We start from the raw sequence: 15,090 nt of genomic DNA, 5'->3' as shown, positions 1-15,090 counted from the left end.
GAAGAGGTTACTCACAATACGAAAATTCTCGTACGACAGAATACAACTTCAGAAGTGACGTCATGTGTTGACTAGTTTTTAATGTATTCTTTCATTTCTGAGCATGCGTAGTCTTGCTTTTACGATTTTTTTTCTTACAGCCCTGGGATGGCTGCGGAGCAAATTGCACAGGAGACAGAAAATTCGGACTGAAATTGGAACAGAAACGGTGAACAGGGACGCACCAAACCTCTGCTGTGAACCCAGCCTAAAGGGAGGGTTATAACTTTTTTTTTTAACACTCGAGCACCGATACTTTCGGTCAAGTACTCACGGATCCCGATACCTTTGCCGTGCAAATTATGGAACTGCCATTTGAACAGTAATGCAGTGCGATTCCTGTCTGAATCGCATGCAGTTTCTCCAAATGCTCCTGTGTGAGCCAGGAGCGGTGGGGCAAACTGTATGTAATTCAGACAGGAATTACACCGCTTTCCTTTTTCAAAACACATGCGATTCTTTGCAGGGCGATTTGAGCCCATTCATTTTGTATGGGCTTAATTTACACCGCAAAAGTATCAGGATCAACGAATACTTGACCAAAAGTATCGGTACGCTGTAAAAAACAAAACGATATTGATGCAACCCTAGTTATAACCCTCCCTTTAGGCTGGATTCACACTCCTCAAATTGCACCGCACAGGTATCGGTTTCAGGTATGGGAGCATTTGCACGGGCGATCATGCAAATGCGTAGTATCGCCACTGATACCGGTATCAGTGCAACCCTAGTTATAATCCCTGTCAGTTTTTTGGTTTGTTTTTTTGCCACCTGTGTCCTATTTGGAAGATTTCCCTTCTATTCTTGTTCTGGTGACCCAAAATTAGGGATTTTCTTTTACATTCGGTGATGACAGTAAACTGGACAAATAGCGGGTCTCTCCCTAACAGGACAAAGACAGCAATAAAAACGGACATGTTCTAATCTAATATATCTCTACTCTGTCCAAAACTGAAAAAGTTTTGACTTTAAGAGGAGCTTCGGTCATTAAAAATAAATAAATAAATAAATAAATAAATAAATCATGGTTTCCTCAGTCACTGGGAGGTAACTATCTGATTGGATGCTGGTGCCCCATGTGACCCTAGTGGCCATCTTGGGACAGGCAGAGTCTATTTAAGACCCTGGCTCCTGGGTTTGGAGCGCTTTATGCAAGTGGATAGGTTCCCCAACTGACAGGGACCATACCTCCCAACATTTTAAGATGGGAATGAAGAACACATATTAGCAAAAGTATGTAGGCATAAGACACATACCCCTTGCCACACCCTCTTAAAGGAGAATTATACAAAAAATTGCTTTTTGTTTACCACTACTATTTCTTTATATTGGCTTTTGAAATTTACAAATGCAGCAGTTTAGAAATTGGATGAAAGGTTTAGCACTGGGAAAAACTGTTTGAAAGATAAAAAGTGCATTTTATAAACAACTATAGAGATCAGACTTAGACCCCTTTCACACCAGGGCGTTTTGCAGGCTTACCAGCGGTGGGTTTACCGTTCCTCCAACGCTGCTCCCCATTGAAATCAATGGGGCAGCACTGTAATACCGCCGGCAAAAGGCCGCTATTGCGGCGTATTGCCGGCGGTTTTAACCCTTTCTCGGCCGCTAGTGGGGCTAAAAGCGCCCCACTAGCGGCCAAAATGCGCCGCAAATCCGGCGGTAAAACGCCGCTAAAAATTGCGGCGATTTACCGCCCACGCTATGGACGGTGTGGTGTGAAAGGGGTCTAAAATAAGGGAGAAATGAGGAGGAAAGTGGGACAGAGGGACTTTATTTCAAATCAGGGACATTCCTTCAAAATCAGGGACAGTGGGGAGCTATGAGGGACAGTAACAGCCATAAGGAAAGGTTCCAGTTGAGTAAGGAGAGAGCAGGCACTATGTCTGTCCCTTCAGGAAGCTTCCCTTTGTGGGTTGGATATTCCAGGCCGCACTTTGCTCATCATGGCAGATGCTGTCAGCATCCCTGAGTCTTCAGTCCGCTGTCAATCTACTGCCAAGTTGTAGGAAGTACCCGATGGGTAAGCTTCCCACTGGGCCTGTTTGTGCTGTTAACCTGCTGCTTTAATGCAATGTTCTTTGCAAAACAGGACTCTGAGCAACATGTGGCATCTCCCCAACACTTGGACTATAAGAGAAGTCCAATTTTAAGCAAGCCCTCAAACTGGTGCTAAAATCTTGCTCCTTCCTGCCTGAAGAAGTGCAGGATGCCTCGAATTATACTGGTGGCAATTAAGTCCCGGGGTCCCTAAAGCGCAATGATGACCTCCAGAGTTAAGGCGAGAAGTCTGTTCTGGTATGGGCCTTAGCTTACTCACAATAGTCTCCAGTAGCAAGGTGGATGGTCCCTTTGTGGCGACAGCTTCCCCTCTACCTCCGACCACAGCAGGTTCCCCGCCGGCGAAAGCGTTACTTCAGGTTGGACTACAAGCCCGCAGTCCCAACCCTGCACTACTTTTGGATGGCCCTCAGATAGCCTAGCAGCCAGATGCCCCCGGGATAGGCCTTAGGTTTCTGGCCTAGCAGCCTGGGGCAATACAACACATGTCCACCAAGACAGCCATCCTGGTGGCATGGAACTCCAATCACCTGACTCCACCCAAATAAATAGGCTCTCCCAGCAGGCCAAGGGACCCAAGTAAGTCCCTGCCCATTGGCTGAGACACCCCATTCATCCCTAATCTGTCCTAGCATTGCCCTTGTCTTAGCTAATGTCACCAGATACCTGGCAATCTAGTGACAGAAGAGAGAAGTGCAGCAATTCCAGAATTAGGGTGAAATCAATTGACCTCCTATCAATTGGCCAAGGCAACTATCACTTGGCAAATACATTTATTAGCAACTCTGCCTAAACATCAGGGTGCTACATGCTCATAAACAGTGGCCCCTCGCAGTATAATCTAGGATAGCACTGGTGGTAAATGTCTGGAATGATCCAAGGTGCAAGGACAAAGCACCACCCAAATGGAACTTGAATACTCTGCTAGCTTTCCACAGTAGCTGTGTCTTTTGGAGAAGTTGTATGCTATAATGCCGTGTACACACGATCAGACTTTCCGGCAGACTAGGTCCGACGGTCTTCCCGATGGACTTTCCGAACGAACGGACTTGGCCACACACAATCACACCAAAGTCTGACGGATTCGACCGTGATGACGTACAACCAGACTAAAATAAGGAAGTTCATAGCCAGTGGCCAATAGCTGCCCTAGCGTTGGTTTTCGTCCATCGGACTAGCATACAGACTAACGGATTTTTCGATCCGGACTCGAGTCCGTCGGAAAGATTTGAAACATGTTCTAAATCTAAAGTCCATCTGATTTTTCGATAGCAAAGGTCCGACGAAGTCCGAACACGGTCGAATTGTCAGACGGATTCGTTCCGTCTGACCTTTGCTGTCAAAAAGTACGGCCATGTGTACACGCCATTATTAGGATCACTAGTCATACTAGCCCCAGTGTCACAAGACCTGTGTAAGCCAGCAACAGTATTTCTGATTGCTAGCCTCACCAGTGCCAGTCTCACCAGACCTCTGAAGCTGGCAACAGTGTTCCCGATTCCAAGCAATAACAGTGCTAGTCAGGGCCGTTTTAATAGCATCATGGGCCCCTGGGCAAAGTAATGCTCTTGGGCCCCTACAATGGAGACAGTGCAGGTAAACAGACATCAGGTAGGTAGGAGGCAGACAAGCGGAGCTTCCCCTTTTGGGTCGAGCTCCGCATTAACTACACAATCATTCAGTACACTGTGACCCCCTCTACATTGCAGATATCCTCCCAGCACTCTGACCCCTCTACACCCCAGATACCCCCCAGCACTCTGACCCCTCTACGTCCCAGATATACTCCCAGCACTGTGACCCCCTCTACATCCCAGATATCCCCCAAGCACTCTGACCCCTCTACATCCAAGATATCCCCCCAGCACTCTGACCCCTCCACACCCCAGATATCCCCCCAGCACGCTAACCCCTCTACATTCCAGATATCCCCCCAGCACTCTCCCTCTACACCCCAGATATCCCCCCAGCACTGTGACTCCTCTACATCCCAGATATCCCCCCAGCACGCTAACCCCTCTACACCCCATATATCCCCCCCCCAGCACTCTGACCCCTCTACACCCCAGATTTCCCCCTAGTACTCTGACCTCTCTAGACCCCAGATATCCCCCAGCACTCTGACCCCTCTACACCCCAGATATCCCCCAGCACTCTGGCCCCTCTACATCCCACATATCTCCCCAGCACTCTGACCCCTCTATACCCCATATATCCCCCCAGCACTCTGAACTTTCTACACCCCAGATATTACCCCCCAGCACTCTGACCCCTCTACATCCCAGATACCCCCCCAGCACTCTGACCCCTCTACACCCCAGATATCCCCCCAGCACGCTGACCTCTCTACACCCCAGATATCCCCCCCAGCACGCTAACCCCTCTACACCCCAGATATCCCCCCAGCACTCTGACCCCTCACCATGCCAGATATCCCCCCAGCACTCTGACCCCTCTACACCCCAGATATCCCCCTGAGCACTCTGACCCCTCTAGACCCCAAATTTCCCCCCAGTACTCTGACCCCTCTAAACCCCAGATATCCCCCAGCACTCTGACTCCTCTACACCCCAGATATCCCCCCAGCACTCTGGCCCCTCTACATCCCAACTATCTCCCCAGCACTCTGACCCCTCTATACCCCATATATCCCCCCAGCACTCTGAACTCTCTACACCCCAGATATCCCCCCCAGCACTCTGACCCCTCTACATCCCCAGATATCCCCCAGCACTCTGTCCCCTTTACACCCCAGATATCCCCCCAGCACTCCGACTCCTCTACATTCCAGATATACCCTTTGTATTGTGACCCCACTACATGCCTGATACCCCCTACACTATTGCTTCTCTACATCCCTGATACCTCTAGCACTATAGTCAACCAAACTACCCCAAGCATTGCTACCCACTATACACCCCAGATCCCCCCTCAGCATTGTTTTGTCTTCATACAACCTTGATTTCCCCCAGCACCATTATTCCATCCATGTAGTACCCCCTTTACCAGTGGAGATGCAGTGCATGTAAACTTTTGGCTATGTGCCCACCTCCAGCACTGGAATCACCTATACCAATCAAGCAGGCAGAAGGAGGGGCGATGGAGGGAGCATCCCTCCGGGCATTCCAAGCCCTTTGGTGCAAACAGTGCTGGACAGCTGGGCTCAACATGACACTATCCACAATGCTACTTCCTCACGTGAGCTCTCAGTGCTGCCAACTCAGCAGCTTGGTGCTCCGGGCATTGCCCCTCCCTGCTGGCTATTAAATAATAGGTATCATTCTGCACAGTACAGCGCACTGCTGCCAGCCTACCTCCCCGGTGTATCCATCACTCTCAGGGACATCATGGGGTCCCCAATTTTGGGGCAGCATGGGCTCAAGGACCAACTGCTTTGGGGAAAGTGCAGCGATCTCCCATGCAGCTGGGGCCCCTGGGCAGTGCCCAGGTGTGCCCACTCATTAAGACAGCCCTGGTGCCAGTGTCCCCTTTCCTGTCACCTGAACTGACTCTGTCCTGTTTATCAACGACATTTCTGCCTGCCAACTTTCTGTATATATAAAAAAAATAAAAAAATCGTAATTTCCCAAAATTGTGGTAAACAATAACATATTTTAAAAAATTAACTATGGATCTTAAAAATATTTTTTGGTGTTTTCTTTCCAAAATGTGGTAATTTTGTGACTGTTACTATTTTAATGGTACTCCTCAGCCTGTGACAGGTAGTGAAGGAATTAGATGTGTAATTTATGTACCTTGGAAGCCTGAAGGTATTTCTTGGATTTTGGACCCTTCCTTACAGCTAGGTTGCAAAAAAAGTTTCACACATTTGGAGTACTCATACTCCGGAGGAATAGCAGAATGTGTTTTGATGTGTGATTCTAAGTATGCCATACTGTCTTAGGAATATCTTATTAGTAAAGGCGGAGAAAAGAAAAAATGATTTCTCCCTGCAAGGTAAAGGCATAATGTGCTAGTATGAAAGTCAGGTGGAGTCCAGTGCACGTCACTCAGAACTGTCTCAGAAATGCTGCACTTCTCGAAAGGAATGTAATGAGGGACTGCTAATCATGAGGTACAAGTGCATAGTGAAGAAGAATTGTGCCACTGTATGTCACACCAGTTAACACATTATATTTTAATCACATAACTGTCATTTTAGTGCAAACACATAAAGTGGTTGTAAACCCTCCATATACCAAGTGAACAGCCTCAGATGATAGACAGAGATTAAACAAATCTCCCTACATAAGTTTTACATGTATACAGACATGCCAAGTCTCCCGCAACTCGCGGGAGTCTCCCGCATTTGACAGTGGGCTCACGAACACCCACGAGTGCGGCATGATCTGCCGGCTGTCAGCCACAGCAGCCCGAGCCGCCCCCTCCTCCCAGCCAAGGGAGGCAGCGGCATCGCTATGGGGATCAATTGTGCCCCAGACTGTTACCCTGCCCTCCTCTCGTAACCCTCCAGCTCCCTAATCACTGTGTGCCCTGCCCTCTGCCAGTCCAGCACAAGGAACAGGAACAGGAACAGGAACAGGAACAGGAACAGGAACAGGAACAGGAACAGGAACAGGAACAGGAACAGGAACAGGAACACATGCAGCAGGTCAGGGCACAAGGACAATACCAAGGCAAACATGTGAATGCTTGCCAGCTATTTATAGGCCTGTGATTGGCCTCAAGTGACACCTGATTGCAGGAGGTGCTGTCTGCTCCACACTGCCAGGATCCATCTGCTGGTGGATGCCAGTACTGCAGCCCAAATATGACATAACATCAGCAGGGAAAAGCTCTCCTGACAGTTCCAAACTGCCAGGAGACACCTGCTGGTGTACCTCAGTACTGCATGCCAAAAGACAGATATTATCAGCGGAGGGAACATTTCCTGACAGCTGTTCTGTCACATTAGCAAACCTGTGAGATCAGCAGGTTTGCCAGAGGGAGAGCTATAGAATGGAGGGGAGATGCTAGTCACATAGGGGGTCATAAAACTTTAGGATAAAGAGTAAGGAAGCCAATGTCTAAATTCAGGCCATTATTTTTTGTGACAAAAATAATTATCATTTCTTTATCAATTCTTTTTGACACAAAAAATAATGGCCTGAATTTAGATATTGGTTTCCTTACCAATTATACTAAAGTTTTACGCCCCCCTCTGTGACTGTTTTGCTTTTTAACATTCCGATTAAAGAGGAAGTAAACCCTGATGGGTTTACTTCCTCTTTGGTTCCCTGCAAAGGTAAAGCATAATGGACTACTATGCATCGCATCCATCTTCTCGGTGGGTCTCGCTGCTCCGCCACTGTCATTCGACGAAGCCGCGATGACGTCACTCCCGCGCATACGCACGGGAGCCGCCACTCGCGGCATATCGCCGTCAACAGCTGTGCGCGCAGTGCGCCTGCAGCGGTGCCTGTATTTTGGCAAATATCTCCTAAACCGTGTAGGAGATATTCCTTGGACCTACAGGTAAGCCTTAATCTAGGCTTACCTGTAGGTCAAAGTGATTTGTAAGGGTTTACAACCACTTTAAAAATTTGTGAATCAGTACTGCTTTGACCTTGAAGAAGGGGACATACCCCGAAAGCTTGTCCTGAAAAATTGTATGTTAGTGCAAATAAAAAAGTATCACGGACAGTACTCAAATTTCTCTGTCACAATTGCACTAATACGGCTACAATCACATTAAATAAAAATAACTGTGAAATGCAAAGCTTCAGTGGGTGTAACAAGATGTCCCTTTGCTCCCTTCTCCGTGTATCTTTACTGTGGAGGAGTGCGGGGTGTAGCAAAATGGTGGCGACTAAACGTCACTTCCGCGACCAATCCTGACGGGTCGCCATATCTGACGGAACCCCGTGTGTCAAAAATTGCATTTTGGTCTTCAATAAAATGGCCGCCGATAAACCACTAAATGTCTCTATTACATAAATGATGAAGCCGCAGCTGCTGGAAATAGCAGGCGCTGATTGGCTCTTGGATTAGGATTCCGGAAGTCCGCTGTATTTGGTTGGAGGTCTAGCGCGCCAACTTTCTGTGTTGAGTCCAGTGTGCGGCGCATAGGAATGTGTCAATAGACAGCGTGCAGTCTATGACGGGGACGGCGCTTCCTCCATTGTAAACATCCGCTGTGCTGCTGACACTACGAGTGCAGTCATGCCGCTCACTGCTGGTGTGATCCGCCGGCTAGAAGAAACGGTGGTCAATCGCATTGCAGCGGGGGAAGTGATCCAGAGACCTGCCAATGCCATCAAGGAGATGATCGAGAACTGGTAATGCCTCTTCTTGTCTGTGCCCATATCACACCCATGTAGGGGCTGCCCATTGATTCTGTACATTATTATCGTGTATAACTGGGAGCTCCAGTATGTATTCTTCATTCCTGGGTCCAGTGGTGTAAACCCCCAACCAAAAATAAACAAAACGATTGGATGCAATGCCTGCACCAAATTGTGGGTGTGTCAGAGAAAATTTGACAGGTGATGATGCAAAATCTCACCACCTGCTGCATTAGTGTGCTGCAACTGCATGCATTGCACATGGTTTCAGGGCACCTGCACATATGTGATCCTGTGCACGGGTCCTATTCACTTAAAGCAACAAGGTGAATATTTCTTGCGCCACTTGCCGATCGCCCTATAGCAGTTTTACCGTTACTGTTGTATGCAGGATCCCGTATATGTAGTGGTTGTAAACCATTACATATACCCAGAGAAGTCACTGGCCTGTTGATACAGAGATGATATAAATCATTGTACATGAGTTTTACTGGTTTATCTGCAGCTCTTTCTTTACATTTGTTCAAATTCCTAAACTTATAGTGCTTGTCTGAGTTGTCAGAAAAAAGGACACGGAGAGCTGAAGTTACACCCTGCGGATCTAAGGGAGGTGAGCTGATTGGAGGGTAGGGACTCACCCCTCCACACAAGAACAGAGCTGAGGCTGTCACTCTGCTGAAGGTCTCTCCCTTGTCACTTTTTTTTTTTTTTTCTTGGTGTCAGGGAAAATGAGAAGTGAGGTGTGCTGATAGCCAAGGACTGAAGCAACAGATAAGTGACGTGGTGCTCTGAATAGAGAAAAGTACACACTATAGAGGCATATGCTTTGTTTATATTTCAAGTATGAATTTTACAGCCGCTTTAATGCAGAGAATGCATTAAGGTTACATTTTTTTTTTTTTTTTTTATAATAAATACAATTTTTTTTCCTGTGGAACTTCACCCAAAAGCAGCAATCTGAGCCGGTAGTTCAGCCCCATCTCCTTCCCCTGCAGCCTTCTGGGACACTTCACAGGTTCCAGAAGACTGTGGGACCATTCAGCATGCATAGTAGAAAACCGATTGTGAACCCTTCCTTACCTAAGATGCCGGTGCCTGAAGTTGTTTGAAGAATCAGCTCAGGTGAGGACATCACTGGATCCCTGGACAAGTAAGTGTCCTTATATTTAGCTTAGGTTCACATTGCTGTGGATTAGCAATCGTGCAAGTTCAGCTGAACAATGCAGTGCAGTCTGACTTCGGGGGCGATTTGAAAGACATCTGTGTGGGTTCCTGCACAAATGTCTATACAAATTGCCTCCCGAAGTCACCAAAAGTAGTACAGGAATTACTTTTGGGGACTGGTGCCATTTCCGGCAATAGCTGCCAATTTTGGCATCAGTTTTGAAGTTTCAAATCGTACCGATGTGAACCAAGGCTACAGTATTGTGTAGCTGCTGACTTTCAATTTTATGGGGAGAGCCTGGGGCTCCTCTTTTAATGATTGTGCCCCAAGCACGAGTGTAACAGACAACTGCAAAGCTCAGTGCCATAATCTAAACAAATAGAAATGGTTCCATTCCATATGCTCTTTCCCACATAGCCTATCTGAGGGAAGAACTTCAGGAGTAAAGTACTTATTTTATATTGGTCAGGGCTGCGTATCGATTTCCCCTCTCCGTACAACCGGACCCCCCCCTCACAGGTCCCTTGGTACAGACACCCTCCACCAACCTCCCAGCACAGACTGTTTACTATATACACCCTCCCTTTACAGACCTCTGAGTACACAGGCAGGGCCCAGTACAGAATCAGCCCCTCTCCCCCGCACACTAGTACAGTTCACTCTGTACAGACTTCTCAGGACAGACGTTCCTCTCCCAGTAATAGAGGCCCAACAGTATGAACACCCCTCAATACAATTCTGACCAGGATTGCCTGCTGCTATACACAAGGTCTCTCTAGCACACCTTTTTACCTTTTTTAAGGCTGCTTTCACACTGGGGCGGGAGCAGCGTCGGCGGTAAAGCGCCGCTATTTTTAGCGGCGCTTTACCATCGTTTTAGCGGCGGTGTGCGGGCGCTAGCGGGATGGTTTTGACCCCCGCTAGCGGCCGAAAAGGGGTTAAACCCGCCCGCAAAGCGCCGCTGCAGCGGCGCTTTGCCGGCGGTATTGCCGCGGTGTCCCATTGATTTCAATGGGTAGGAGCGGTGAATACACCGCTCCTTCACTGCTGCAAAGATGCGGCTAGCGGGACTTTTTTCACCGTCCTGCCAGCGCATCGCTCCAGTGTGAAAGCCCTCCGGCTTTCACACTGGAGTTAAAGGGGCCGGTTTTTTTCAGGCGTTACACAGGCGCTATTTTTAGCGCTGTAACGCCTGAATACCGCCCCAGTGTGAAAGCAGCCCAAAGGATAAGTTCACCTTAAAAAAAAAAAAAAAATTTGACCTCCTGTGGCCAGGTAGTTACTTTAGTCAAGATTCAATAAACTATGCATATGCTCACCAGTGCCCTCATAGTTGATTGAAAACTACAAGCTGCTAGCTGCAGAGCGTATTGGTACTTGTAGTCTGTTCGTTCACAGAACTCTATGAATAACGCGGCTGTATTCTCGTTGGCTGTGCAAACTTTCACCAGAACTGAAGAATATGAGATGCAGTATATGTTTAATCTTTAATTTATTACACATAATTTCCATTGTATCTGCCTCTTGTCTGTTACAGTTTAGATGCTAAATCAACCAGCATTCAAGTGACTGTTAAAGAAGGTGGGCTGAAGTTAATTCAAATTCAGGACAATGGTTCTGGAATTAGGGTAAGCGTTTTAGTTCTGTAAAGGAAAATTATGTTAACCTATCTATGTTCTTGCCTTGTTGAAAGGTTATTTCTAAAAAAACAAAAAATGATGATATTCAGTAATAATGCCATTTACTACATCACAGGTTTTGTATTAATGCATAACACTTGTGTTGGCTACAAAGCTACAGGGTAGGCTATGTATCATAACCAATTAGGGCCCTTTCATACGAACCATCCGCATGTCCATTTTTCATCCATCCATTGATGGGTGAAAAACAGACAGCATGGATTCCTATGGGCAAACAGATGATCATCCACTTACATCCGCTTACATTTAATTTTTTTTTTTTTTTAAAAGCGTCCGTAAACAGTCTGTTTCTGCATCCGTTTTTGCATTGGTTGTTAGGAGCTGGCACCCGCTGTCCTACAAGCCAGTAACTCATCCCTGCTGTCAGTGGGGAAGGCATTGCTGACAACAGAAGTAAAAAAAAAAAAAAAGCTTTCTCAATCCTCCCTGACAGCAGGGATGAGTCATGGTTGTTGGGATGCTGGCGGGTGTTGGCTTCTAACAACCAATGCAAAAAGGGACCATTTGTTCATTTTACATCCATTTAGGTCCACTTCCTGAACAGACATTGATGTAAACTTATGATCATCCGTTTACATTTTTTTGACAGTTTTTCATCTGTATACACTTTGCAGATGATTTGTCATATTGTATCTGTATACATTAAAGAGGAAGTAAACCCTGATGAGTTTACTTCCTCTTTTTTTCCCCTGCAAAGGTAAAGCATAATGGACTACTATGCATCGCATAGTAGCCCATTATGTGTCACTTACCTGACACAGGAGCCAGCGAAGTCGCCGCTGTCCCCTGTAGTCCGCCGCATCCATCTTGCTGGTGGCGTCTCGCAGCTCCGCCGCTGTCATTCGGCGAAGCCGCGATGACGTCACTCCCGCGCATGCGCACGGGAGTCGACAAATGCGGCAGTTCCATTCTTGGAACTGCCGCGCTCAGTGCGCCTGCGCGCCGCTGTCTATGGCGCATGCGCCGTAGACAACGGTGCCCGTTTTCGGGCAAATATCTCCTAAACCATATAGGTTTAGGAGATATTGCTTGGACCTACAGGTAAGCCTTAATCTAGGCTTACCTGTAGGTCAAAGTGGTTTGTAAGGGTTTATAACCACTTTAAGCCCCCACTAGTTGTTTTTTTTTTTTTTTTTTTTTGACTGTTCAGGGCCAGGCATTTGATTGGCGGGGGTTTCAGTTGACCTGTATAACCAAATATTGTAGAAGATATTTTGTTTATCGTGTCTAGAAAAAAATTTATGTTTTGTTCTTAAAAAATAAATCTCTATCCTTTAGAAAGAAGACATGGAGATAGTTTGTGAGAGATTTACTACAAGCAAACTGCAGTCATTTGAAGACTTGTCCAGTATTGCCACGTATGGCTTCCGTGGTGAAGTAAGTGTTAACGCATGCATGCATGCATACATACATACATACATACATAGTGTAGATTTTATTCAAGCAAAACTCCAACCTTACACATTTTTTGCTCCATCTGCTTCTGTCTCTAGTACTTGGTGGAAAACTATTCAAATTTGTTCTTTTTAAGTAATAAAAAATACCTGGTATCTTGGTCCACTTAAAATGTAAATTTAGTTAAAGGTAAGGCCTTGGATGTTTTTAGCCGCAAGATCTCGCTGCCATAATTCCCCAAAAACTTTCTGTCAACTTTTTGAGTTTTAAATGTTCCCATCTGCCTTTGTGTATTCCAGCATCTTCTGTTGCAGTCTCCATATTGTGTATGTAGAGGCAAAATAGTTTTTTGATAGTTTTAGATTAATTTGGGGGCGCGGGTTTAGAACCCTGTTCCTTTTTTTTATCGCTATCTCTGTCCTTCCTGAGGAGATTCACCCTCTTCTTTTTGTCCAGGTGACCAATGTCACAGAATCACAGAAACTTATATTGATCAGGAATCCAAAACTCTTCAGATATCGCTAGAACAGGAGAGGGTGAATTTTCAAATGACAACACCTGTTCCAATGATGACTGTCAGAGGCCTATACCCCTCACTTTTTAGAGATTTCCACTCACTTCTTGTTGTAAGGGGAAAAAAAGGAAAAGCCCCCTAACGGGTCGCCGTCATCAATAAAATAAACAAACATACAGGGGTTTTATCCCTTCCATATTTTAACCTGAACTAAAGAGCAATACATGCAAAAATAAAGCATACAATACCTCCAGATTTTAATCTCCTTGAGATCAGTGACTACATACTGTATACATTCATATCAAAGTGTTGCGTAAATTGGTAGTGCTATACAAGTACCTGAAATAAAATATATGTGGATAGGAACCCCTTTTAATTACCAGAGCAGATGTGCAGGCTGCAGTGCTTTTGGAAATATTTGTCTTAGGCCCCTTTCACACTGGGGTGGTGCGGGCGTCGGCAGTAAAGCACCGCTATTTTTAGCGGCGGTCTGCGGCCGCTAGCGGGGTGGTTTTAACCCCCCTGCTAGCGGCCGAAAAAGGGTTAAAACCGCTCGCAAAGCGCCGCTGCAGCTGCGCTGTCCCATTGATTTCAATGGGTAGGAGTGGTGAATACACCGCTCCTTTCACCGCTCCAAAGATGCGGCTAGCAGGACTTTTTTCACCGTCCTGCTAGTGCACCGCTCCAGTGTGAAAGCCCTCCGGCTTTCACACTGGAGTGAAATGGGCTGGTTTTTTTCAGGCGCTATTTTTAACGCTGTAGCGCCTGAAAACCGCCCCAGTGTGAAAGGGGCCTTATGGTCTACGGCAGCCTTTCTCAGACAGGGTTTTGTGGAGCTTTAAAGTGGCAGTGAACTCGGTAGAGAAATAAAAGGCAATGTTATAATGTGCTAGTTTGCATCACATACTGGTAGATTATGTGAAGCTTACCTTAAAGCAAAGCCCTCCAGCGGTATGCTGTCACTGCTGACAGGGTTTCCATCTTCCCCCAGTCTTCTTTCTGGCTTGGCAGGCTCTGGTCCTTTTTAATTGGAAGGGCTGCAATGATGTCACTCCCGTGAATGCGCACGTGAGCCATTGTTCACAGCACAGGGCTCATAAGGGATGGCAAGGGTATGCCCTTCCTTTAGAGCGCATGCTCTGGTGACTTCCCTGGGGGCTTCCCAAGTAAATATCTCCTAAATTTTGCACATTTAGGGGATATTTACTGTACCTACAGGTAAACCTTATAGTTAAGGGTTACAAATTCAACCAAGAGAGTTTACTCCCACTTTAAGATTATGCTACCATTTGCTATTAGGGTTCCTTGAGAAAAGAGCAAAAGCAGATTCATTGCCTACACTACCTGCCAATGTAAAGGGTCACGACAATTTTCACTTTTTATTTCTGGCCATTATTACTCTATTGCTTTTATTTTTTTTTTTTTTTTTATTTTTTTTTTTTTTCCTTTCATGATCCTGAAGCAAGTTCCTTTCTTTATCCTTTGATTTAAAATTCCCTCCAACCTCCCAATTACACCAATATACCACACTAACAATTTTAGAAAGTTTTCAGGTATCAGAAAATCCTTTTTCAAGGGTTCCCCCTTGGCAAAAAGGTTGGAAAAGGCTGGTCTACAGTGATCTTCAATATACACATTCAGTAAAAACAAAACTATCAGTGGCAAATTAAATTTCCCCTCCCTCCTTCTCTATGTTGTCCTAATGATAAACCCTATGGGGATGGTATATAGTATGTGCGGGTTTGAATAATCAGCAAACGCTTAGTTTTCATATAAATTCGGGTTAAATCTAATGTATCAAATGTAATTGCTAATACCTATTTAAAGGGGAAAAAAAAAACGCCTAGGATCTCAAGCTCAAGAACTCACTGACAGATTTCCCAAAAGATATGAGTAGTAGTTCAAATCTCCAGCATATAACAAAAACACCTT

General features: G+C 46.0%; 1 protein-coding gene across 2 annotated transcripts in view; it reads left to right on the top strand.

The window, feature by feature from the left end:
* The first annotated feature begins 8,083 nt into the window (after positions 1-8,083).
* The window catches only part of MLH1 (mutL homolog 1), a 172,050-nt gene continuing 165,043 nt past the window's right edge, over positions 8,084-15,090 (top strand). Inside the window, exons 1-3 of one of the 2 annotated variants that reach the window (XM_077491745.1) lie at positions 8,084-8,378; positions 11,087-11,177; positions 12,528-12,626. In XM_077491745.1, coding sequence (XP_077347871.1) covers positions 8,263-8,378; positions 11,087-11,177; positions 12,528-12,626 — 306 coding nt within the window. In that variant the 5' untranslated portion in view covers positions 8,084-8,262. The remainder of the gene's footprint in view (positions 8,379-11,086; positions 11,178-12,527; positions 12,627-15,090) is intronic. The other variant, XM_077491746.1, reaches the window with a different exon arrangement.

This window comes from Lithobates pipiens, unplaced genomic scaffold, assembly GCF_037356315.1.
Source record: "Lithobates pipiens isolate NorthernLeopardFrog02 unplaced genomic scaffold, aLitPip1_a1.2 Scaffold_19, whole genome shotgun sequence".
Lineage (NCBI taxonomy): Eukaryota > Metazoa > Chordata > Amphibia > Anura > Ranidae > Lithobates > Lithobates pipiens.
The sequence above is the reverse complement of the archived record's forward strand: the minus strand, read 5'-3'. Positions and strand labels throughout refer to the sequence as shown.